The sequence below is a fragment of the Papaver somniferum genome, chromosome 6 (assembly GCF_003573695.1).
Source record: "Papaver somniferum cultivar HN1 chromosome 6, ASM357369v1, whole genome shotgun sequence".
Lineage (NCBI taxonomy): Eukaryota > Viridiplantae > Streptophyta > Magnoliopsida > Ranunculales > Papaveraceae > Papaver > Papaver somniferum.
The window spans coordinates 9,377,213-9,403,342 of NC_039363.1; the positions used below are offsets into that span (position 1 = coordinate 9,377,213).

Here is a 26,130-nt window from a genome sequence, read left to right on the forward strand (position 1 = left end):
TGATCGAGGATAGTCAAAAAGGAAGATGGCGGTCACTGGTTTCAAAAGAGAAGGTGGTGAAAAGAAAGTATTTTCTAAATATAAAGACGGGATGACAGGATTAATGCTTTCTATCGGTAGCTTAGAAACCTACTATAAAATACCCTAAACGCACAGTGTCTACAATGTAAAACAGGAAAAATATGGGTTGATCCTACGGGGAGTTGGATTAATGAAACTAAACCTCTAAAATTCTACTAATACTAATCTAAGCAGATGGATGTTTGTCGATACGAATAGAGATTGACGATTATACTAAATCAACAATATTAAAAGAAAACTAAAGATGAACGGGGGCTTTGAATCCACCTCCTAAATACATAGAAATTTCTGATTTGAAAACTTGTTCTCTCTTTAATCAAGGAACTATAGAGGTACTAACCTCAAGCACCCTTGAAGATGTGATAAATCACTACCAATATGTATGACTTAACCTTAGCTAATATGTCAATCCCTGACATTACCTATCTTTTCAGGCATAGATAATTACAGATTAGACTAAATCAATTCATATAGGCTTGAATATCCAATAGAGAATTAACCTAACTACCAATGATGCATCACATACAAGGTGAGAGTAGTCTATTGTAATTCAGAGAATAAGACATGTTTATCAATAACATTCCATGAAGAACAAATAAAATCGAACCAAAAATTTCTAATTACGAAGGGGTTTGCAGAGATTTTTAGAACATGATACAAACTGAAAGTTAAAGCTAGAACTACTATTGCATGTTTCACCGGAGAACCGTTCTTGAGTTTTCATCTACAACCCTTTCTCTGTTCATACAAAAAATCTCCCAATCTCAATATCTGTTTTCAATAAAGTACAATTAAAAAATTAGGTATTTGATGTTTTTAAAAGTCACCACTGCACAGATTTCATCTCACAACGTCTTCTTATTTATCTCCACACCTCTTCAAATCATGCTTCTAACGGTAACTTGATGGAAATGCTACTAAATATAGAGAAACAAAGGGTGAAATAGGGATAGAGAGGGATGGGGTTTACAGAGTTAGGGTTGTTTTCAGTTAACAAGGTAGGTACTGTCGGTGGTGTAAGAGAAAGGAGAAGTTGTTTCTGATCCGGACTTGAAAGTAAAATGAAAGAAGGGTTTGGGGTCCGTTTGGATGTTATACATGCAAACCTGGCTTAGGTGTATAAGAGTCTTAGTTTTCTTTACACTTCCTGTATATGACAAGCAATATGAGCTTGAATTTGACCCACCATCACGGCTTTACTTCTTTTTAACCTTTGTTGTGCCACCAGGCCCTCTACCGTCACTCCCTTTGAATCAACCCACTGCTTTCTTATTCATCCTTAATTAACCACCTACAACATAGTACAAAACAACAAAATATAAAATGACATTATTTCGACAAAATTACCCGAGATATGTGCAAATTTGTTATAAAATAGAACATCAAGAAACTAAAAATGTGATTAAAATCAAAAAAATGATCCAGAAATATGCATTATTAGGCAACTCTCACACCCCCAAAACTGAATTTTGCTTGACCTCGAGTAAAACAGAAAACTAAGAAATCCTACCTATACCACTGTCGCTGGTCTCTCGATTGCATTTAGTGAATGCAATAAGCCTTTTATACCACTAAGTGTCTCTAGTGGATGAGTTAAGTCTCGTGAGGGTTTTCTTAGTACACACCTAAAAAGTTCAAGGACAAAATATGAGCTCAAATGAAATGTAACACATACATATCAAGTTTTGTCATACCAGTTTGATATAGCAATCTAGCTTTCAAAGTTATAAGTTCAAAGTAGCACACATTGATTCCAGCACCTAGAACTTTTTTTCTTTTTTTTTTTTTCTTGTGTGGCATAATTCAATTTCAGTTTAAGTACAGTGACAGTCGCATGGTATCTACTTTTCACCCCCAACCTAAACTAAACATTGTCCTCAATATTTCTAAAGATGATCGGAATTATAACTTCCATAAGGACCATGCTGAGTAGAGAAAGAAAGGGATTACCAGATGTAAACGAAAGCAAGATTAGAACTCCGTTATTCAAGGCTATATCCTAGAATCCAAGGAAATCAACTAGTATTCACAGTGGATTAGCAAAATATATACAAAACAAGAGAAAAAGTGAAACAAAGTAAGACTCAACTGACTCAAGATAAAAAAAATATGTAACATTTACCTAAAGGACTATACAAGGATGGTTCACCATATATATACAACCTAAAGAGTTGAGGTTCAACCCAGAAAATGACATGCAGGAATATCGAAAACCCCAAGCATATACAACATGACAAGGTAAGTAAGACTGCAGATATTAATGAGCTACCCCCAAACCTGAAATTTTCAACAGATGTGCTTTTGGACACAAAATTTAGCAATTTTAGGGGTGCATCATGCACAAGGTCTAACTCGAAGATACTATATTTAGCTGAAAAATAGTCCTAAAGGACTTGAGAAGCATACAATTCCAATCCTAGATTAGGTACTCTTAAAAAAGTTGGTTTTACAATTTTTTTACAAACCAAATCTAGGTTGGGTAGAAGAGTCTCAGTCGGTGACTTAGGCAGGAAATTAGGCACATCTAAGTTGTTTTCATGTATAAGATCATTAGTGTCGACAGATAATTCAACTCTTCTTAAGTCAGACACAAGTCGTGTGTCATGCTCTCATTTATAAAACAATTGTATAAGTTCTGAATCAACACCAAAAGCATCGCGATGAGTACCAACATTGGAAGAAACATTATCAATGAAGGTATCTACATTATGGTCTAGCATTTCAGAGTGACACGACTCCAAAATTGGATCTTCAACAAGAACTGGCTCTTCTAACAACATATCATCATCAGAGTAACATGCCTACTCTTCCATATTAATAACTTTGGTGTCCTCAGTCCAAACTTTCACCTCTAAATTAGGTACATATAAATATTCAATGCCAGTTGCATGACTACACATACTATTTTCAAAGATTAGTTCATCATTAGTATCATCGTAACAGGGATGTTTCCAGGTTGAGTTGCAGGTCTGTGAGTGGGTGTCTTGTGTTTCAGAGAGGCCACCAATATAATGTGTTCCAGACTGCTTAAAGTCATACAAAACAGGGCAGTTCTCAATAGGATAGCCTAAGCTATAACGCAAGGTACAAGCATGGATCTCAGTTGGGGTACATGAGTTGGGGACAACAATATTTTCATTTGTGTGCCTTTCTAGATTTTCGACTCTCCTAGTCATGCAATTCATGTTTGTATCAGAGTCATAATCAAACTCTAATTCATGGGGGTTAATTATATCATGTGAAAGTATCCTGATTTCCCTAATGGATTTCCATTGATGGGTTTTCTCTGCAAGTTCAATTAAAAATGACCATGCATCGTCCACACATGTATGATTTTAATGTGCAGGACATGATCACATAACAGTTACTTATAAGCTTCGAAGACTTCGCCAAATTTGCATCACTGAAATGATACTAAACCTACAAAATCCAGAAAAAGAAACAAGTAAGAAGACATCACTCAATCATTTTTTCACCCATAGGGCCCTATATAATCCGAACCCACTATTAACTTCAACCATAATTGAGAATCACAATATTATTTCGTACCTTCCTGTCGTGTTATCATTATAATTATTTGTCATCATATGTTATAGATTTAAAGATGTGTGGCAACAAGTTCAATCCATGAGTTTGTATTGTTTCTCTTGAACCCCAGTGACCCCCATTTATATCTCGATTATCGTATGCAATGGCGTCTGAAAAATACAAAATATCAAGTCTATAACGTGGCTACATACAAAACATGAACTGTGTAAGAAATTTTAAGCAATTTATGGATTACCTCAATATGTGGAATTTCTTTCAAAGGCCTGTCAACAGAATATGCATATAACGCTCTCAATACTGCCTGCAGAAGTTCATATTTAGTAGTTGGAGTTGGCGTTGGAGAGAGATTGACATTATATACTGTGAAGGGAAAGTCCCAAATAAAAACCTGGTGAGAAATCACAGCAACAGGTGAGCATTGTCGTTCAAGCTCAGTAATCACGGGCTCTAACCTGCAGCAGTAGTGTACTTTAAGGAACAACATGGGTGGAAAAAAGTTTCTTGTCACACAATTATCAAAGACGAAGTTTGCACAAACCTTTGGATAACGTCAAGATAAGACTCCCCCGAGGGTAGCGGTACCTCAGCTTTTCCTTCTTACGGGACCTGCAATCGACATATAAAATGAAGACAAAATTTAGAGGTTCAGCAGACAATGTTCATACACCAACACCCTTATGAGTGGAAAGAAAACAAATGGATAATAAAGTAAGTGTAAATAGTGATGTTAAGTCAGCAACATACTCATACTCTTCGGGCATGTTTTCCTTTACATCTTCGTATGTAGTTCCATCACAAACTCCAGCATTAATCTCATCAAGCGCACACCATTGCATCTATAATGGTTTCAAAACTTGCAATAGCTTACTATAGATCCACTTAAATGATCGGATACTAGTTCAACAGGTGGAAGATGCTAATGCTTTCAGCTACTAACCTATGGGAACCCACCTATTGGACTTGCAGTCAAAATTATTCTCTGTAGTGGCTAGTTCAAACAAAATACCCATCAGAATCAAGGGGTATTGAAGATGAAACTAACTCAGAACATGAAATTCGCAATTTAAAAGACAATTGAAAAGATAAAGAGTCATTAAGACTTTTCAATACTCACAGATTATAAATTTGCAATTATTATTGTATTTTTTTTCCCAGAGAATGATCCATAAGAAAATTCTGCGGAAACACTCAAACCAACTCAAAACCCTTAAGCTAGAATCACACACAAAACGCTAAATTCAAAAAGTAAAGAAACAAGATCTGAACTTTACCTTACAGGGAACTTTCATAAAGAAAAAAAAAACTAAATCGAATCTCACCGATCAAATCAAAAAATAAAATACAACCAAAAATGAATTCACAAACAAAAAACAACAAACCAGATGATTAGCACAGATGTTGAACGGCTTACTGTTGGGACCTTTGTCCCACATTGGTAGATGGGGCTTAATTGGGTAGTTTATAAGTCAATGGAATTTCTCATCTAGTCAACCGGCTTTCAAGTTGAGTATTATCCATGGGCTTATGACGAGTTTAGGGTTGGTATCCTAACATTTGGTATCAGAGCCAACCATGTATCAAAGCGTAGTTGTCACCCGCATTGAATGCTGGTAGTCTAGTGGAGATGCCATAAGGAAAAGGCTACCTCCGAGCCAGTGTCGATAGAGTGGGCCAACGAGGAGTTGGGTCTGGAAGCGCGGTGGGATGTTGGGACCTTAGTCCCACATTGGTAGATGGGGCTTATTGGGTAGTTTATAAGTCAATGGGATCCCTCGTCTAGTCAACCGGTTTTCGAGTTGAGTTCTACCCATGGGATTATGACGAGTTTAGGGTTGGTACCCTAACACTTAGATTGTCTCATAACGAAACAACCTTTCTCAGTCTCTTTATGTTTAAGAAGCTTCAAAGTTCCAACTCCTCTTTCTCTGTATCGGTACAGTTTATCTTTTCTACACACAATCGATGACAAAAAATCACACCAATAACCAACAACATCAAATCAAATTTGAAATAGAAAACTAAATCATTGAGATTTAGATAAGAACTTATTTACCAGTCGTAAACATCTTCATTAAGCGATCTGTGTACCAATATTTTTTTCTTCACCACCCGCTACTGCTCCAATCTCTTATTTTTCTTCTTACGGCCGGATAGGGAGAATAAATAAACGATCAAAAATAGAAAATAGAGAAGGGAATGGATAAGTTTTCTGAAGTCTAGGGTTAGAGAAGTATGAGTGTTAGGGTGGAATCATTTATCTGATTCGAAATGGTTTAAGTTGACTGGGTAGAAAAATAACAATAAGTGGTACTTGGCACGCAAACGAGTGGCATGCATGAATTTTCCGCAGTTGCTAGTAGCAATAGAAGATGAGCAGTTGCGATTTCCGCAACATAAATGCGCTGTTGCTAATATTTGGCAATTGCTTTTTTAGTTTCCATTTAGCAACAGCTCTAGCTCTGTTGCTAATCCAGGTTGCTAAATCCAGAATTTGGTGTAGATCTAAGAAGGCGTAAATGAAATAGTAGTGATTGTCTTTTGAACCACCAAAACATAGTTATTAGGAATAAAACTGAGATCAATAATACTCTTACTGATTTCTTCAAGGATCTCTTCACTGAAGATTCTATAGACTCTTCTTTCCATGACCGCATCTTTCAAAATGTTTCTCCTTCTATTTCTAATTTGGATAATATGAACACTGTGGCCATTCCCACAAAAGAAGAAATTCTCTCTGTTTGAAAAAAAAAATGAAACCAAACAAATTGTCGGGACCAGATGGCTTCCCTGCTAGTTTTTTCAAACAAATTTGGGAAACTGTAGGATCACGGGTGGTTCTTACAATTCAGAATTTCTTTGAAACAAAAATAATGAATCAAGATATTAATAAAATACATCTTTTTCTGATTCCAAAAGTTAATCACCATAGGAACTTTAGTCAGAATTTCTATCCAAATCTAGTAGAATGGTACTAAAAAAAGTTATCGTTGCCAACATCCCTTCATATCAGATGGGATGTTTTATTCTTCCGAAGAAACAACTAACAAGATACATGCTATCCTGAGAGATTTTTGGTGGGGTAAAAATAACGACATAATAGGTTTTGTATCTCAAAGCTTGGACCAATCCCTGTAAATCTATGCAACAAGGGGGATTACGATTTAGAGATGCCCATAAATTAAATTTATCAATGATTGCAAAACCACCTGATAAAGGTTCTTGGACTTGTAAATGCATGTCCAAAGGTCTAGAGCTTATTAACCAATACATCATCTGAGAAGTAGGGAATTGTCTTAATATCAATGTATGGGAAGACAACTGGGTTCTAGGTTTAAATGGAAATCTAGTTCAGTATCTCAATCCATATAACAACTTTATAACACTTGTCGCAGATCTCATTGATCCTATCACAAAAAAGTGAAATTTCTCTTTTTTCCGTGCTTCATTTCCAATAGAGACTAAGCATAAAAAGATTGTAGAATTTATTTGTTCCTGGATAAATCAAATAATCAACAACAAGATAACCTTAGATGGACCTTGACAAAACTGTTAAATCAACGTATGATAAGCTGAATGAGGTAGGAATGGATGTTATAAGTCTTTCGCTTCCTTAACATTTCACTCAGAGTAAAAGTTTCTTCTGTAAATGTATCGAGAATGCTCTTGCAACCAGTACAAAATTATTTGGAAAAGTTAAAGACATCGATCTTTCTTGTCCAATGTGCGGTGAAGATTTAGAAATCGATTTCCTAAATCTATTTGGAAACAAGAGCCAAATCAATAAGAATTCAATTTGATCCATCTATCAGTATCCTTGACTTATGCAAAAATTGGTTTCGTAATTCAAATCAGGTGACATCAATAAAACTACTTCTCACTAAAATGTGGTTCATCTGGAAAAAGAGGTGTAACAGGGTATTTGAAAACAAGTGAAAAACAACATTCCCCTTGTCTTTAGAAATCGAAAAACACATACTATATTGGTCTAGGAAAACCTCACATAAGCAGGACAATAACAACTCTACTAAGAAAACTAAAATCCCACGGACAACTCTAGAGTCTCATTGTCTTAAGATTAACATAAATGCAGACTGGATTGTGGAATTCTCTTATTCTAGATTTGCTTTAATCCTAAGGAATGATGTAGGTGAAGTTGAAGGAGGAAAAGTAGGGCTAACATTAAGTACAGACCCACCAGAAGCAGAAGCAGTAGGTATGCTTCAAGTAACATATTGGGAAAAAAAAGGAACATCAAGCATTTTAAGAATGCACATGGGTCGTTACAGTTCGGTTTTCTTAAAAACCCGGTACATGTACCTCCTGCTGGCCGGTTCTTGTGTTTGATTACATGTACCTATGATAGTACATGTACTTGTACGACCGGTCCGGTTCTGGTCTGACACCATGATTTTACCTATTACACCTATCAATTAACAACAATATCCTTTGATAAATAAACCTACAAATTCAAATCAATCACCAACCCATCAAACTCATTAACATTCACAAAATTCAAACTTTCAGAAAAACCCAAAGATACACAACCCATGTTACCAAATTCATACAAAATCAATTAATGGTTCTATGAAATTGATTCATAAAACGTCCAGAAAAATACAAAAATATCATGATTATTAAGGGTGAAAAAAGAAAGATACATGAACAAAAGTGAACGATGAAGAAGGTGGTGTGACCGATTGTCCGTTCTTCAGTTGAGAGTCAAGACTTGAGAAGAAAAAAGAAGAAGTGAAACTGTATAGGAAATGCGAGATAGAGATAGTTGATAGATAAGACCTAGCATAGATGTGTAGGATTAAATAAAAAGTCATATATCGACAGATATTATTCACTGGTGCTGGCCGGGAATAAGATAGAATCGAATGTACATACTCTCTTCCGCTTCTCATTTTGAATCTCGTTCTTTTTTTTAAGTTCTCGTCCGGTACACCAGCTCAGGGCCAGTTCTTATGCAGCTCTAAGCATTTCAGCATTTAGGGTGACTGTGAACTATCTCAATGACAAACCATCAGAGGTCTCATGGCGCAACAAAAAATATCTTGAAGGAAACAGATAGAATGGCAAGATCTTGCACAAAGTTTTTGGATTTTTATTTTGTTCCTAAGATAGGAAATGCAGTCGCAAATTCTTTAGCAAAATTTGCAAAATTTTTAAATTCTAAATTGAATTGGACTCACGATCCTCCGACTTATATTAACCAAAACTGTTAGTAGATAAATCTAATATAAGGAAAAACTTACCTTATATATATATATATATATATATATATTAAATAGCTCTACTCTCTATACCTCTGACTCCCTACGAAACTTAATTTATTATGTTCAAATAAAAACTTTATTCACAAAAGAAAACAAAAATAAATAATCTTATGCGACTATATTTGAGAAGCCTTGAGCCAGGAAGTGGATGTGTACGGGGTTTATAGTTTGATAATACCATTACATGCAAGACAAATAAATGTTGATAGACCCGTGAATCGCTAAAATGGTATCACTCTTTATAAATCTCGTAAGTGCTGAGGAACAAATTTCAGAATACCGATATTTTATTAGTCCAATTTTGTTGACCAAGTCAAAAGAAAATGGGATACCAACATAGATCTCAGGCAAGCCAGTTCTAGATAAGACTGAAATGTGGTCCCTACATTTACTCTCACTGTTACCACCGGAAGCAAATAGCTCGGAGAAAACATAGATCTCAGGCAAGATTCTTCGTGCTATTCTTCAATGAGCAGGCAGAAAAGGGAAATGAAATTAGATTTGTTTCGAAGTTTAGGCTTCTCGGGAAATGCTGAGAAGATTTTTCCTGTTGTTACAAAAGCTCGAAGCTGATAGGGAAATGCTGCTGTGATTGTGAACTAGTTTTAGATTTCTATTATAACTTACAACCCATGAGCCCCATTTGTAACTTCGACTTATAAAACTTGTGCACCATCACTTTTAAGTTTTTGTATCAACAGATTAATGGGCTGCAGTTCCTGATTTTCATTATGTATGAATATAGAAATACAGAACAATGGGCTGCATAGTTACTTACTTCTTCACTGAAACTCTGTTACCCATTCTCAGAGGATTCTATAACATCACCCTGTGTTGTGCTATTACAAGCCTAAAAGACTGAAACCATCCACCAAGGAGCAAAATTGAACTTGTTGATATGTTTCGAAGCAACTCTAGCTTTGCACACTTCTATGAGTGACTGACCTGGTTAGCCTGATAGGCCTGATAGGCTTGATGCATCTTTACATCAACAATACTGGCCATTTCTTCAATGCCACTCACAAAACTGGCCCTTCCGGTGTCTCCAACATCGCGTTCTGTAACTGAAGTGGTCTCGTTGAAGTTCAATCCCAGCTGATCAGGTCTTTGAAGAAGAAGTTTGAAGGTGGGTTGTAGTTCATAACATTGTTCAAACAGTGACCGACGACAGAAAACGTAGATACCGAGTCGTGCTCGAGACATGGCAACAATCAATCTTCTCACATCACGAAGATGCCCAACAAAGCGGGTACGGACAAGAGACAGTAAGATGAAGTCGTTCTGCTGACCTTGAAACTTGTCAACCGTGGTAACCTGACAAAATGAACAATAAGTTCCGACATGAGTTAGATCACGAGAACTAACAAGCAAAGACCAGAAAACAGGTAAGACAAGAAATGAGAAGATTGATCCGGGAACGAACCTTGTTTGGTGGACCAATGAAGGGATGTGAGCAACGTCTAGAGATAACATCACGAATGAGTAGTTTCTGACCGTTGTAGGTTGTCAATATAGAAATCTTACTTGCAGGATAACCTAGCAAGCGCATGTAGATGTACACACTAACTATATACTCAGCCTCTCCTTCATTTTGGTAAAACCAAGGAGATGGAGCACTTTCACCTCTACCGTTATAGTCAGGAACATCTACCAGCTGATAGTCATAAGCAAATCCTGCATTTGCTGTATGGAAAATAGCTTGCTCTCGCACAATTGGCAGGTCTCCGAGATCCCTGTATCTCCAGTTGTACAGCTTGGCTATATTTGGCCTGGCTCTACCTTGTGCGTTAAGCTCAATATACGGTATACCTAGACGAACAAATCTTGTAAACAAGCTCTGGTCCATGTGGCTGTATTTCTGGAAAGCCATATTCTTCACAACTGGAGGCAACTGGTGGTGATCACCAATCAATATGCAACGTTTGAGACGTGCATAACCATCCTCCTGTCTCTGAAGTAGCATTGGAATGAAAGTCTCAATCTCTAAAATCTGTGCGCTTTCTTCCATAAGCAAGTTATCATACTTAAATCCTAGCTGAAGGAAGTCCTTCCTCTTAAGAGCCGCATGGGTGCAGGTCATCGCCACAATCTTTGCTTGTTTAGTCATCAGATAATTTGCCCGATCAGCCGTAGACTTGAGCAATTCAAAAGCCCTACACTCTTCAAGTTCTTGAAACATTGTTTGAAGATGACGGAAACATCCTTTTGCTGCATGCATGTCTTTTTCAAAGGACTGGCCTGAGAAGACTGGTTGAACTGTGTTGGAGAAGTACTCAGCAAATGGAAACCTCTCTTTAACAAATGTGGGCTTATCTTGATTTTGTGCGCAAGCTGATAAAAACTGCTCCCACCGTGAGTAAACATGAAGCAACCAAAAGTATCCAGCAGTTTCACATGTGTATCCCACATCTTCTGGCAGTTGAAGTGATCTAGCAAGCCTTTCTACTTCAGCAAGAAGCTCTAATCGTCGAACAAGCATAGCGTTTACTCTGCCTTGCCGACTAAAATCAAGATCAGTTGCTAATTCTTGCTCTCCTTGACCCAAACGAAGAAGGTACCTCGCAGGGACATCCCTCTGCCATAGTAAAACGAACAATGTTAAAATGTAAAATGTTGTAAATGTGAAGAAGGGTCCACATTTAACAGAGGCCATTTCTCTCCATTTAATATACTATGTACACATCAGTAATATATCTTTGTCATCCAGGAAAAATATGGTGCCTTGTCTCAAAAAAAGAGACTCACGGTCTCTGCTACACTATTAGAACTCTATGGAAAATGTAATATTGTGGTGATTTAAACTATGTCTGGGTTTGCAATGCCGAATTCAGCACTTGAAAAACGAATAAAATCAAAATTCTAAAACCTTCAGAATGGTTGATCTACCAGAGTCAAAGCTACAAAAGCATGAAAATAATGGTTTGCATAAAACCTTAACCAAGAAAAATGCATGCCTCTAAACTCTAGAGTGGACAGTAACAAAAGATCATATTCCCATGAAGATTTTCTATAGGAAGTCATTTAGTAGTCTCATACCTGCATTATCTTTTCAAAAAGATCATTCAGAGCCTGATTCGAGTGAGTAATAATCAGCGTTCTTTGAGATGGACAATTATGATATAGAACATTCAAGATCTGTACAGCTGTATCAGTCTTTCCAGTACCAGGAGGACCAACAACCATTGTTAAGCCTGGCTGTACACCAGAGATGATGGCTCCAACCTGCAACACAGTAAAGTAATATTAGTATGCCATAGGGATGATTTTGTTTAAAGTTACACGTTCAGCAGGATCACATAAAAGAAACATCCAAAGTTAAATATTTGTAGAAAAATGAATGAATAGTACCTGGGTGGGTGTGAATTTAACAGAGTTCTTTCTAGGCTGATCTTGGGGATATGGACCTGGATCTGGGGGGACATATGCCTCAACAATAAGCTTTTCAAGTTCAGAACCTGCATCCACCATATGCACATCATTCTGTTCATCTCTAGCTGATTTTGTATTCCCTGGCAGCGCATGAGAACTGCTTTTCATGGCCTTTGGAAACTTCAACCGAAAAGGCGGTTCAGGATTTGAAATTTCATTGCCATCTGGACCTGTAAAGCAAACCTACAAAGTAATTGAAATAAATAAGAACAGGCCCAGCAAACAATTGAATATTAATGGACACAACTGAGATGCATGCAACTCATGAGATCCCCACGATAAATAGATCAAGAGCACTACCTGGTAATCTGGAAAACTTCTTCTCAGATGATCCGCATCAAGAAACGTGTCTTTGAAGTCTACTGTATCAAGAAGATCAGGCATATTTGTCCATTGTGCCGCAGAAGGGTTCCCATAACCCAAGAATATATTGTGCAACCAGTCGGGAACAATACAAGATTCATTCATAAGGTCTCTTATGGACTCCAGGATTGCTTTGAAGTTATTTTCTTTGGGTTTTCTCCTTAATAGTATATTAAATGTCCCATAAACATCATCTGCACCTTTCTCTGCAATGTCGTTCACATCCATGTAGTACTGTGCTGTATCCAAGGCAACTGTAACAGTTCGCAATTCACCTTTAGGGGGTTTCCATTCATCTCTTTTGATTCGCCCAGTAAAATCATTCATGAGACCTCCCTCTTCGTCGCGGATCTCAATAACTTCACATCCACGTACAAACTGAAGGCCGAGCCTCTCTGGTACAGTTGATTTTGCAGCTTCCTCTGAACTGAGAGGCTCAAATGAAGGACGGATTGAGAGTAGAAATAACACATCATGCTCTTTAAGTGAATTCCATTCTGACCTGACTTGAGCTTTATAACTAGAAATACTGAACGTTACATCCGCAGTTACAGCAGCTGGCTTGACCTCTCCTATGTTTGGTTGCTTTACCTCTTTGATCCTGAATTCCTTGATTGGCACTCCCATCCTTGACCAACCTCGAAAAGCAGTTTCACCCTCAATATTTATGTATGCAAGAAGATGTGGAATGGCTTCCTGAATGTCTTCACGAATTTCATATGTTGATTCAAGACGGAAAAGATTAAAGTTTCTCAAAAGATAATCATGAAGGGTCAGAAACTGAAGATTAAGCTTCGGGAGTGCCAGGCATCCTTCCCCAGAGTAATTAATACTTGGAACAAGGCTTTCATCCCACATTATCTGCTCATTTGGGTATAACGGTAGTGCATTTATAGCTTCCTTTTGGGACTGGCGTTTCTCAAAAAAGGAGACCATGACTTCAAGAAGAAAATCAACCCTCTTTGCCCAGGGATCCTTGCTACACACCAACTTGAGCTGAAAAGAAAATTAGTGTCAACCACTATATAAACAGATGACCAATATGCAAATGAACAAGGAAATAACAAGTAGATCACCGACCTTATTGCAAACCAAGTCATGTAGTTCCTCAGGAGAGAGCACAGACAATCTTTTCGAAAGATCAGCCCTTTTGTGAATGGAGCCAACATTAGCCAACGCAAGCTCGTTCAACTACATGATCAAAACATAGAATGGGTGAGATACGATAAACTATATAAATAAATACAATTACAAGACTAGTGTGCAATTCATAACTAAAAGAGAGAACATCGTTTGCATACAAAGAGTGATCAACACACCTTGGGAAGTTTCTTGAACGCGAATAACTGGAAAGTTTTAACACGAGAATAGTGAGCAACAAGCACATTGTCGTCGGACAGCTGAGTCCCAGTATGATCATTAATTTCAAACCCTTCGTAGAACTGTAGAAGATCAACCAACTGTGCAAAAAGGCGCCCCTTTGGGTGATTATAAAGAGCACTTAAATGACACTTGGGAACGACCGCAACATCAGCAACAACAGGCCTCAAAAACCTACATACACAGAGAATTATTGTAAATGTAAGGTGTACCACAGAATTCTTAATACAGCAATAGACATTAGTTAGCCTTCACATTCAAAACTGCACTCCACAAATGACTAGCCTCATGAACCCAAACAGAAAAGCAATGTTCAATCAAAAGCATCAAAGATTTTCACCAAAGTATGCAGCTCATGCATGAGTTAGTCTACAGTGTCGTTGTTTTTCCCTTCATCAGTTTGCTAAAACGTGGGTTTCCTTAACTTATTCTTCTTTGTAACAAAGTGAATCAGAATGTTGGGGATAAGAGTTAAATACCAGCAATAAAGGGATCATATGGCAATGACAATTTAAGGATCGACAAAGACCACTACATCTAAAATTATGGAAGTTAAAATATTTGGAACTGAAAGAAAATTAGTACCGGAGTTTGGTAGACCAGTTAAATTTATAGCATCTCCAATCAGGTAACAAACAAGAATAACAGGATGATACGATTGGTCTCAAAATAATACCTCCTTGTGGGCAGTTGGCTCAACAAATCAATGAGGAACTCCATGAACCTTTCACAGTACAATACACATCCATCATCAACTTGGACAGAACCACCAAGTTGACAATCTTCCTGATCTGACTGCCTCTGTGGAAAAACCCGGGAATCGAGTATCTGAAAGACAATGCATGAGTGTGTTTTTTTCATTACAAAAAATCATTATTAATATATCCCATTAACCCATGATAAAAATTAGATGACCTCATTGAACTGCTGTTATACCTCCAAAAATTCCTCAATCAGATTCTTCACAAATCTTATTTCGAGCTTGCTTAACAGGTCAAAAGGCTCTCCTCGTTTCTCGGCAACCTTAGATTCTTTCTTTATCATCTTTTTCCATTTCTTTATTAGATTGGGGTTGAGGCACATCTCCATCTTCAAGTTAAAATCATCCAGTCAGATAAATGGAAAGGTCATAAAGAGAAACTTGCACCTCACTAACTGAAACATAAAAAGTGACAGTACCTGAAACCGGCCATAAGACAAACAACTCCAGACCTGCAGACTTGCTAGCTTCAACACTGTCTGACTGACAATATCATCTTCCAAACTCTACCATCAAGAACAAAGTGTTTAGTAAGTACATAAAAAGATAAGACCCTAGAAACTCAGAAGTGAAGAAAATGAAAAACTAATAATGGTAATAAGTCGTAAAAATCGCTTAAGATGAATCAGTTACGATCCGTATGCACTTGCAGAGTTATGCTAATGCTATTGAGCAGCAAGCATTGGGTTTAAGGAGGTCTCAAAATTACCTATTATAGGCAATTTTCTGCATTTTAGGTGTACAATCCCGGATCAAGATCAACTATTCCCCTGGTTTCTTGATTATTATACATGGATTTGATTTTTGCAGGATTTATAGCAAAGTGTGACTTCACTTATTCAGATTAAGATCCATTTACTGAGAAGCCTGCATATAAAGAGAATTTCCTATTCTAAGTTCAGATATCTGCACCCAACTTCTACAAACTTAGTTAGTCTAGAGTCTTCAATTCTCTTCTTCATCACAAACTAGGAAATACAGACCAGCTAATAGAATTTGTACAAACTTAGATAGTCTAAGGTCTTTGACTCTACAAGCATTTTTGATTCTACAAACATAATCAGTACAATAAGGTGGTCTTTGATTTTCTTTCTAACCACAAACTATGTACGAAATACAACCCAAACAGCATACACTAACAAAAACAAACTTGTAGTGAATGAAAGAAGAATACCTGAAAGACATTAATCATGAAAAGCAAATAGTTGGTCTTCTCTGCTATACTTAAAGCCCTTCCCTACAAATACAAACAAACAACAAATTTCATAATCCAACAACAAAAACAAGCAAACAAAAACAGTATAAACCCAGGCCACACATACCTCTTTTAGTCGAAGAACTCTTTCTAGAAACGATTTAAACAAATCCTTTTTCTCGTGAAAACACATCCACGCACTTACATTCTCTCTAAACTACATAATCCAACAACAAATTTCATTAAAATTCCACTAAAATCAAATTTCTCAAAAAATCAAAGAAAACTAGGGTTTCAAAAAATTAATCACATACATACCTTCTCGTTAATCATGAGTATCATACTCATAACATGTTCAAAGCTAGCAGTCTCAGGATCAAAATTAGGCCAAAGATAATTCTCCAAATACTGAGAAACCTCTAAAACCATAACTCTCTGCAACGAAACAGTCTTATGCCCTTCTTTTGCTAACAGCTCAGACTCATAAATCTCCTTCACCAAATCAGGATTAAAAGGCTTATTCGAATCCGTAGCTGTTTTTGACCAATTGCTTGATGCAATCTTCGTTAACCTATCTTTCTGAATTTCAATTAGTGTGATTGAATTAGATACGGTAGATAATGGTTTCTGTTCAGGCGGTCGATCCGGAATCTCCACAGGGTATTCTGCAACTCTATGCCGTTTGAAATCATAGGTTCCTACGCCGTATACAGTAGGCATTCTGAGTTTTAGGGTTCAGGTGAGGGTTTGAGTGAAGAACAGTCGTATAAGGAGATAGTGATAGTGAGAGAGAAAGAGGGAACAGGTTTAAAAATAGGGAAACACGATGAGTCGACTCGGGTTTTGAATTGAAGATATATGATATAGAGAGATGACTTGCTTATATAGGCACCTGCGAATTGGGGTGCGCCCTGAACCGACTTTGAAACCTAAAACTGGAGTTTTAGTGCTCGTTAGTGACGCCTACCTGAACCGACTATCCTTGAGCAAATCTATGGATAGTGTAACCTTTCATTTTGAAAGAGTGACTACCAATTTGGTCTAATTAGAGACTGTTATGAGTAGTCTTTACCCCACTTTTCCCCCAAATTCTTTCAGACACTCGTTTAGATGAACGAGTGGTTGGGAGTTTCACATTAGACGGGAGATTATCCCCCGTTAGGAAAAAAAAAATTTAGTACAAAACGGGGTCAGTCCCCCGTTAAAAACCTTTTATTTTTTCATTTTCCCCGTCTATGAAGCCTTTTTTTTAGGTTCTTTTGTTTGACGGATGATTGTCCCCCGTCTAAGAAGATTTTTTTTTTCTTGGACGGGGGACAGTCCCCGTGATCCAAAATCCAATTTCTTTTAACTAAATGGGAGACTGTCTCCCTTGTAGTGTCTTTTTTTGTATTTGCCCATAGTAGCTTCACTCGTTCATATGGACGAGTAATCTTTCGTATGAAAGAGTTAGTCTCCATTTGGAGACTACCGATAGCCTTTGCATATTGTCTACCATGGTAAATATCCCTGACGTTATAAACAGAAGGGATGATAATGTCACGTTCATATTGTCTACCAAGAAATTCCTTTTACAAGATTGCCAAGAGCACAGGGTCAACAATTACCGTTGCCAGTTTGCCAAACTCAAACTTACACAATAACAATATGTCTCCTACAAGGTACATGTAGTTTGAATATAAGCAACAAAACTACAGGAATCGCATATTTATTTTACTTGAAAGACAGTGAGAAGAATAAACACATTTCATGTCTGAAAATAACTCCTTCAATTAACATGATACGGCTTCACATGGATTTACAATAAGTGGAACGAGAGAGTGGACAACAGATTTTTTACATCCTTATAAAATCTACAACCATGAAATATGTTTAAACACTAAATCTGATTGCTGGTTTACTACTTAAATTACACAAACCATCCACAAGAAAGGCATTGCCTTTCTACTAATTCACTCACTCTTGAATCTTAAAAAAAGAAGCCAGAGAGATCCTAAACACTGAAAATAAGAAGCAGCACAAACAACAAAAGGTGGTGTTATGCCTTCCCAGAGTAAAGAATGAAGATCCCCTGCTCGCTCCACTGACCAATTTTAGTTTCACTTCTTCTTGGCCTTTGACGCCTTCAAGTCAGCAGCAGCCGCTTTAGCAGCAGATTTGGCAAGGGAAGTTGGTTTGAAAGCACTTTTTGGGTTAAGAGCATTCCTAATCTTAAGCACCGCCCAAGCTGTACCAAACGCATGCCCAGCAGCATCCATCCCTTCATTTGTAGCTTCAGCAGCTTTGTCTCCATACCTGCATCATAATACATATATAGCTCGGTCAGACATATCTCTTAAGATTTGGTGTTTTAACTCTGTCGGTTTTGCTGGGTTTTCTTTTTTGCTCTTATTTTGGTTTCATTCTTCAAGCTGTTTAGGCTGTGTATTGGTTGCCATTATAGCTGTTGAATGAATAAAATCTATGATTGAGCACAAAATACAGATCTATCTCTTACACATGCATGTGTATTCTTTGGTGACGAAATTTCATTCTCCTGGCTTACTCTCACAATCATATGAAAACTTAACTAGGAAATTTGTTTCTAGAGTCAAGTTCTTACTGTCATCAATCAATACCACAATTTGTTTCTAGAAAACTGATCAAGTAAAAGCATAGGATGCAGCTGAAGACTAAATCTGGTCTTTTAAAAATTAAAACTCCACATACAAATGAACTAAGCACTACCACCACAATCTTGAATTACAATGTAGTACTACATGAGGTAAGTAAAGAAAGTTATTTTGTTATCTTACTTGTGGGAAACAAGTCCTGTAGTTACAGTCGATGTAGTCGACATGACATTCTTTCCAGCTACTTCAACCGCATCAAAGACCTTGCCTGTTAAAATTGACAAAAAACATAAAATAAAACTCAACCACTAATAAAAAATATTGCTAATGATGACAGGTTTGTATTCAAACAGTTTTTTTTTTTATACTGTAAGTATTTGTATTAAAACAGTTATCAATAAAAAGACAATAGCAAGAACAAGTCAACTTACTGAATCCATCAAGGGAAGCAAGAACTATTATCAATAAAAAGACAATAGCAAGAACAAGTCAACTTACTGAATCCATCAAGGGAAGCAAGAACTATTTCTCCTGGCAAGAGGCTAAAGAACTTCTTGCCGGCTTTCGAATTCACAATTGGACTTGTGAAGAACCCTGAGACTTTCACAACCCCAGATAAAACTCCAGTTGCCACTTTCTCCGACATCTTCGTCATCCGTTTCACCCTACACATGAGCCATACGCAAGTCAATTAGTACACAAATTAGGCATAAACACATCTAACAATCAATACGACAAAATGAAGCAGTGGGGATCAAAATTACCTTTTAATTCTTCTCATGGTTTGGGGGCTAACTTCAGCCTGCTTGGTGCAAGGGTCCATCCTCCTAGTAAGAAAATCATTTCCCCATTTCAATCTACTAACAGTAACATCACCACACCATAAAATCCCCCTAATCATCTGCCCCGATCCAGACGCAATTAACTTAGCAACACAACCACTATAATCTTCAACATTCGGTGCAATAGTAGTCCAATACGCCGCCGATCGATCCTCCATCAATTCCTTCTTCTTCCCCTCAGATTTCATCTCCGCAGGCGAAATCTCCTTCGCCATTGACCCATCCAAAACATCACTCTTCTCCGAAACCTTCTGTACAGAGAAACTACTGTAATGTTCAAGAATCCCATCAAGCTCCTTAATCAAACCCCCTTGCCCTTTAGACGCAATCGTAACACCGTAGTTCAAAAACTCATTATCAATATACTGATGAGGACCAGCTTCTTCATCACTATCTGAACCAGTAACTTTAACCGAAGTCGACGGAATTCGTAAAGAGAAAAAGTAATGAGAATCATCAAGCTTGACAGCAGCTTCATCTTTCGCCAACGGCCATTGAATTTGATCGCTAACGCGTACAAGAACCGCGACCACATTTTCATTTTGTCTGAGCCTAACGATACTCAAATCTCCACAAGCTAGTTCAACACTTTGTTGTTTATCAATCAGATGAACTAATGCACCGGGGATCTTTATTAGAACTTCCTCGACTGATTCAATTGGTGCAGTTGGGGCTGAACTACTGGTGTTGTGATTCTGATTGTGGACTTCATCTGGGAAAAGATTATCAACTAGATCTTTCATGTCTAGAGATGGATAGAAAGAACCGGAAGATGATGAGTAAGTATTAGAGTTGTTGTTGATGGTGGTGGTGGTGACTGGGTCAGATGAGTGAACGGATGGATATAATGAAGAAGTTTTAGGGTTCGTTGAAAAGGGGGAAGAACTGTCTGGGTTTGATTCAATTACTTGTGGGTATAGAGATGATGAAGATGATTTGTTTCTTGGTTTTTCAGATTCCATTGATTGATTAGAGTAAGTGTGTAATAATTATTAGTGGAGGCAAGGAATTTAATGGATGAAGGGGGTTTATGTTGATGGAGGAAGACTACTGGGTGAAGAAATGGAGAAGCGCGTCACTTGAGATTCAGACTGTAGTTGAAGTAATTTTTAATTTTAAGGCGAGAATAAAAGACGTGGCGGGAGGGGAGGGGATGGGATACGCGTATGTTACACGGCAAACACGTACCCCCACCTCTCTAAAGTCTTTCTCGAGTCCAAAAAATCTCAACTGTCGACGACTAGAGTTCAGATCTCGGAGCAAAACTCAAAACTGCAGGCATGCATTATGTCACCATTAGATTAGGGTGTAGCGGTGAGCTTTCTTTTCTGCTTTTATTGCCCTTGGCACATGACATGTTTGTGAGGACAGAGCGAAATTAATAGGCTGATGAGGTTGACAGGAAAAATGGATCGACATACACCAAGAAAGAAAACTAGAGTGTAGGCAAATTGTAGGCTGAGGTCGACTGATGAATTGGATCGACATACCCGACAAAGAGAATTAGTGTGCAAATGCAAACCCATCAGTACTATGGAAAAGCTTAAAGATATACGATTTGTTTCCATTCGGACAAAATCCAATCTAGTAATATATTTTTTCGTTTTGGATCCGATTCGCCACCAGTCAGATGTTAAACCGTTCATTTAAGGGAACTAGATATCCCGGACTCATGAGAGCAAGCTACTAACTTTCATAGTTTTCAGTCAGATTTAACTAAAAAAACAAACACTTTGAGTTAGATCCAGATGAGTTATGTGATTTCACTCGTCAAAACGAGTCACAACAAAAGAAAAAAAAAAGTATATTTCATGTTATCAAGGGGTAAGTTTTCCCTTTCTTGACTTGGTTCCGGTCTGCTGCTCATGGATTGCTACATCAGTAACTCCCTAGTACTGTTATGACCCTTCATTCTTAGGGAGGGGTCTGTTCATGGAAATTTCCAGAACTATGGAACTCCGGGAGCATTTGGCAGATCTGCTGTGCTGGCCAGGATGGTCCCCTTGATGATCAAATGATAGTACTATGATGTGCCTTGGTTCATGGAAGAAAAAGGCAGATGATGCACACTGGTTCCAATTGATCAGTCAATAAATAGTTGGAGAAGCATCTTTTGGATCACTATGTTATCTTCATTGTACCAAAATTAAAAGCATTTTAGTAACTGGAAACTGGGTGAAAAAAATGCATTCTTTCTCAAACATAGGTTAATGCAATACAAGAAAGGGAAATTGAAAATTCTATGCCTTGAGTAATATTTCCCTAGTTTTTTTTTTTCTTTTTTGTAAACCTGTCTACATGGAAAGAGGTTGGTGATATTATACGGTTTGTACCAAAAGATTCATCCTTCAAAGGAATAAAGTTCATGAACGGTAATATGTGAACATTAAGGCTAGTGCTGTACCACGCGATCCTGTCGTCTGATTGCTCTAATCAAATTGCTGCCGTAGATGCATCTCGGTTTCACTTTTCCAAGAAGAATGAGAAGATTGGCCCTTCATCCGCTTGTTCTTCTCCTTGTCTTTGAGGGCGGAACCTTTTTTCTTTTCTAATTCAGCGTCCTTGTCTACTTGAGGGCGATCACCACATTGTGGGCAAAACATTCCTCTAGCATTTGTGAAAGTCTTGGGTATGCCACATTCTAAGCACATCCTGAAACAAAATTTGCGGTTTTAGACTCGAAAATAGAAGGGATACAGCCCACAAAATAACGATCTCAGTTCATTTGTTTTCATTCTTAGGAATACAGTTTGGGTTCTCCGGTCACGTTAAAAGCTAGCCCAAAATTGTTCTCAAGTCATCATAACAGTACAGCAGAAAGTGTGTATCCTATTACTTGCGCAAATGGTGACAAGAAAATAAGAGGCAAGATATTTACTAAATGTATCATCTGTATGATACAATGGTTTCGGAAACGTTTTAGCAGAACACACAAGTACCTCAATAGATCTGCGGCATCCTTGGCATCTGGATTGGTTGCAGTAATCACACGCTTGCCTTCGGCATTAACAACGCTAGTTGAGCCTCTTTGAGATGATATAGGAGTCTGGAGTCCGTCACCATCAATGCTTACACGGTCACGAATTGCAACTAGTTGTGCTTTGGCCTCCACCACAACACCTGCAGAAAAAAATGCATTATTGCTACATAAATTCAAATAGCCGAGATCTAAAATGCACCAGAGTAAAGGAAATTTGGCATTATGCCGACTCATCTTTGGCAGAAAACTCACTTTATGACTTACTACAACACAAGTAGCCTAAATGGGCAACAAATAGCATTCACCAGTTCGCAATACACACAGCAGAGATGTTTTTTATTCACAATTCTTTTAAGTTTTGACCAAATAAAACAAATTTATTCTTTTTTTTTTTTTTTTTTTTTTACCATTTACTAAGATCGACATTAAGTCAAGATAGAGTATTTCCCAACTTACAAGTGCAACTATACGTATAGGAGACCTCTTACCTTGTTCCAACGGAGACCTCTGATAAACGGGAGGTTAAAAGATGGGAACTCAAAGGTTGTAAACTTACAGAATCAATAACAGTCACTTGCAAAGTGCAATACAGTTTGAACTACGTAACAGACCTCGTTGTATCCAATAAGGGAATCACATACTTCATTTGAGAGACAACAAGTAGAATCAACGCAGTTAAGTAAAAAAAAAAAAAAAACACATTCTTCTTCAATTAACAAGACTCGCCAACACGTGAGGATTGAAGAACAAGGATTTACCATAAGCGGAAGCATGAGAGTGGATTTTTTTTTTTTGACATCCTTGAGCTCCTACAACCGTGAAATATGCTCCTATATCTAGAGTTTAGACTAAGAACCCAATATCACAGATCCATCTATTGTCCAAGCCTAAGCAAGTTCTTACTAAATGATCTGCATCAAAAAGAGTGTCATTGAAGTCTACTGTATCATGAAGATCAGGCATATTTGTCCATTATGCCGCAGAAGGGTTTCCATATCCCCAGAATATATGATGCCACCAGTCGGGAACAATGCAAGATTCATTCATAAGATCTGTTATGGACTCCAGGATCGCTTTGAAGTTATTTTCTTTGGGCTTCCTCCTCAATAGTATAATATTAAATTCCCATAAATGGACCAGTCAAACCATCAGTCGGCAATGTCTAACATACACCAGATTACAGGTAAACTACTTGTCATTACGCCGACTCATCTTGGGCAGAAATCCACTTTGTTACTTACGAAATCATAAGTACCCTAGTAAATGGGCAACAATTACCATTAACCAGTTTGCGACACGGTCAGTTATGTTCTTCATCACAGCAGCAAGAATGTTTTTTTGTTCACAATCCTTGTTAGTTTTAACCAAATAACTACCTCAGCAAATTAGGTTTCATCTACATTTTTTTTTTAATCTTTCACTAAGATCAACATTAAATCAAGATAGACTATTTCCCAACTTATCAATGCACCTTTCATATACACAGTCTACAAAATATCTTCCCAATGCTCACGAGGTTAAAAAAAATGAAACAACACAAAGATTATAAACTTACACAATCAGCAACAGTTCACTAGCAATCACAATTAGTTTTAACTTAGGGCAAAAATGTATCCAATGAGAATCTCATGCTTCAGTAGAAAGATGACAAGTAGAACCAACAAGTTGAAGTATGAAAACAACAACACATTCTCCTTCAATTAACATGACCCGACAACACGTGAAGAACAAGGATTTATAATAAGCGGAAACATGGGAGTGGAGAAAAAGGTTATTTTGACATGCTTGAGCTCCTACAACATGTTCCAAATACCTAGAGTTACTAAGAACCCAATAACACCAATCCAGCTATTATCCAAGCCTAAGCAAGTTCAACATCATCACCGTACTTAACAAAACATAAAGAAGTATAATCCTAAATTATGCATGAACACAAATTTTTGCCTCCCAGAAAAACAAACAAATTGAGTATAAAGCAAGCAAATTAGGGTTTAGACTTGGAGAAATAGAGAAACATACCAGCTGGGAGATCTTTCTTTTCTCTCCTCATTCTACCATTCCCACCTCTTCTTCCTCCTCCACCACCTCCTCCTCCATCATTCCCATTTGTAGAAACTTGTTCACCTACACAGTTGTTGAGAAATTGTGGCGGTCCAGCAACCTACCAAAACAAAACAAAATCCAGAAACAAAAACAGTTCAATTCACCAGAAACATCAAAATATTTGATATCTTTTAGTAGTTTGAGAGGTGAATTAGAGCAAAATTGGGTACCTCAGAGAAGATTTCAAAAGCAGATGGAAGTATAGAAGTTGAAGCTGGATTAGGATCAAATAATGGTTTTCCATCACTTGAATAACTAGTAGGAATTCTTTGTTTATATTGTTTTACATCTTCATCTTCGTCCGAATCAGTAAGAAAATCTTGAAGTTGTTCTTCTTCTTCTTCAGCAGAAGAGTAACCCTGTAGAAGTGCTAAACTCATTCTTTCTCTTTCTAAGAACCAAACAGTCCCTTCTCTATGTTATTGCACAACCGGGATCTTAAGGGCCTTATGGATGCCGGTGTATAGACTACAAAGTTAGTCCGGGCTCTCCGACCCATTTATGTTGCCAGGCCTGGCTCATTCTATGTATCTTGTTATAGGGACGGCATGGTTTATTAGAGGGGCGGCAGTTTGATAATAGTGTCCCTCTAGTTGGTTGGGAGGTGTCCAAATGGTTTTGTAAATTGTCTAGATTATCCTCCCCATATTTTAACCTAAATCAAAGCTAAATTGAAAATCTGTTTTCTTTCTTCTTCTCTTCTCCTCCCATCCGTAACCTCCATTAAAACTCAAAATTTCATCGTCTTCGATTAATCGGCGATTTGAAAATTAATCAAGTATAATGACTTATATGAGGTATGTTATGAAAAACCCAGTTAGGGTTTAGTTTATTTTGTTCGATTTAAGTTTAATTTCTATTAGAAATTAGGGTTTTAGGTGAATATTGAAATTCAAATTTCTGGGTTTATGTGAGTTACGGTTGATTTTAACTCTATTACGAAACGTAACTGGATAATTTGATGTTTTTACGGTTGGTAATAGTTGAATTACCAACCGTATGTTCTTATATCCGAGAATTTTCTTCAGTTACGGTTGGTATCGAGCATTTGATTACCCAACATGGTTGATATTATGGGTTTATTAGAGTGTCACTCGTTCCTTACAGTCTCACTCGTTCCCCTATAACGGGTTACTATTCTCTAGCACAAACCGTAACTCAGATAAAACGAAAACATAATTACGATAAATATGGGTCTGGGAGAAATTTTTTCAGGAAAACTGGTTGTGCGTCTGAATTTTTTTGTCGGAGAGTTTCACAGTGGCAAAAATCTTAAAAATGGGTGTGAGCCTCTTTTTCACAATTGAGACTGTAAGGAATTTGGTTTCTCATATTTAAATTCGAGAAAAGTGAAGCTAGAAGATGGTGTTTCCATCGATTCAAAGGAACGAGTGGAAGATTAGGGAGGATCTTCACAACAAGAAAATGAAATAGAGATTGAGGAGATGTTTACAAGGGGTTGCCAATGAATCGATGGTTTTAATGTGTCACCAGAGCTATGATCAAAAGAAGAAGGAGAAGAAATTGCACCTTCCGATTGCGCCTGTCAAAATCAAT

At 37.4% G+C, this 26,130-nt stretch overlaps 3 protein-coding genes across 3 annotated transcripts; all 3 read right to left on the bottom strand.

The window, feature by feature from the left end:
* Positions 1–9,498: 9,498 nt before the first annotated feature.
* LOC113286874 (RNA helicase aquarius-like) lies at positions 9,499–16,864 on the bottom strand. Its single transcript, XM_026535506.1, has 13 exons — positions 16,355–16,864; positions 16,164–16,253; positions 16,016–16,078; positions 15,261–15,347; positions 15,018–15,170; positions 14,758–14,909; positions 14,021–14,255; positions 13,782–13,892; positions 12,639–13,697; positions 12,258–12,521; positions 11,946–12,131; positions 10,333–11,484; positions 9,499–10,223 (listed from the first exon to the last, which is right to left on the bottom strand). The coding sequence occupies exons 1-13, from the start codon at positions 16,754–16,756 to the stop codon at positions 9,840–9,842; spliced, it is 4,338 nt and encodes a 1,445-aa protein (XP_026391291.1). The 5' UTR covers positions 16,757–16,864; the 3' UTR covers positions 9,499–9,839.
* A 922-nt stretch (positions 16,865–17,786) lies between these two features.
* Positions 17,787–20,595, bottom strand: LOC113286875 (protein EARLY-RESPONSIVE TO DEHYDRATION 7, chloroplastic-like). The gene is made up of 4 exons (XM_026535507.1): positions 19,413–20,595; positions 19,147–19,313; positions 18,832–18,916; positions 17,787–18,331 (listed from the first exon to the last, which is right to left on the bottom strand). The coding sequence occupies exons 1-4, from the start codon at positions 20,450–20,452 to the stop codon at positions 18,136–18,138; spliced, it is 1,488 nt and encodes a 495-aa protein (XP_026391292.1). The 5' UTR covers positions 20,453–20,595; the 3' UTR covers positions 17,787–18,135.
* A 1,071-nt stretch (positions 20,596–21,666) lies between these two features.
* LOC113286877 lies at positions 21,667–24,981 on the bottom strand. The gene is made up of 4 exons (XM_026535508.1): positions 24,744–24,981; positions 24,490–24,631; positions 22,430–22,610; positions 21,667–22,142 (listed from the first exon to the last, which is right to left on the bottom strand). Exons 1-4 carry the CDS (start codon positions 24,951–24,953, stop codon positions 21,920–21,922), a joined length of 756 nt encoding a protein of 251 aa, XP_026391293.1. The 5' UTR covers positions 24,954–24,981; the 3' UTR covers positions 21,667–21,919.
* Positions 24,982–26,130: the final 1,149 nt, after the last annotated feature.

Coding starts and splice junctions, on each gene's coding strand:
- LOC113286874 (XM_026535506.1), bottom strand. CDS start 16,756: ATGCCTACTGTATACGGCGTAGGAACCTATGATTTCAAACGGCATAGA. Junction 13,893..14,020: donor CGTTCAAGAAACTTCCCAAG/GTGTGTTGATCA, acceptor TTGATCATGTAG/TTGAACGAGCTTGCGTTGGC. Junction 11,485..11,945: donor TTTTTGAAAAGATAATGCAG/GTATGAGACTAC, acceptor TTACTATGGCAG/AGGGATGTCCCTGCGAGGTA.
- LOC113286875 (XM_026535507.1), bottom strand. CDS start 20,452: ATGGAATCTGAAAAACCAAGAAACAAATCATCTTCATCATCTCTATAC. Junction 19,314..19,412: donor ACCATGAGAAGAATTAAAAG/GTAATTTTGATC, acceptor GCTCATGTGTAG/GGTGAAACGGATGACGAAGA. Junction 18,917..19,146: donor TGCTTCCCTTGATGGATTCA/GTAAGTTGACTT, acceptor CAATTTTAACAG/GCAAGGTCTTTGATGCGGTT.
- LOC113286877 (XM_026535508.1), bottom strand. CDS start 24,953: ATGAGTTTAGCACTTCTACAGGGTTACTCTTCTGCTGAAGAAGAAGAA. Junction 24,632..24,743: donor CTTTTGAAATCTTCTCTGAG/GTACCCAATTTT, acceptor TTGTTTTGGTAG/GTTGCTGGACCGCCACAATT. Junction 22,143..22,429: donor GATGCCGCAGATCTATTGAG/GTACTTGTGTGT, acceptor ATTTTGTTTCAG/GATGTGCTTAGAATGTGGCA.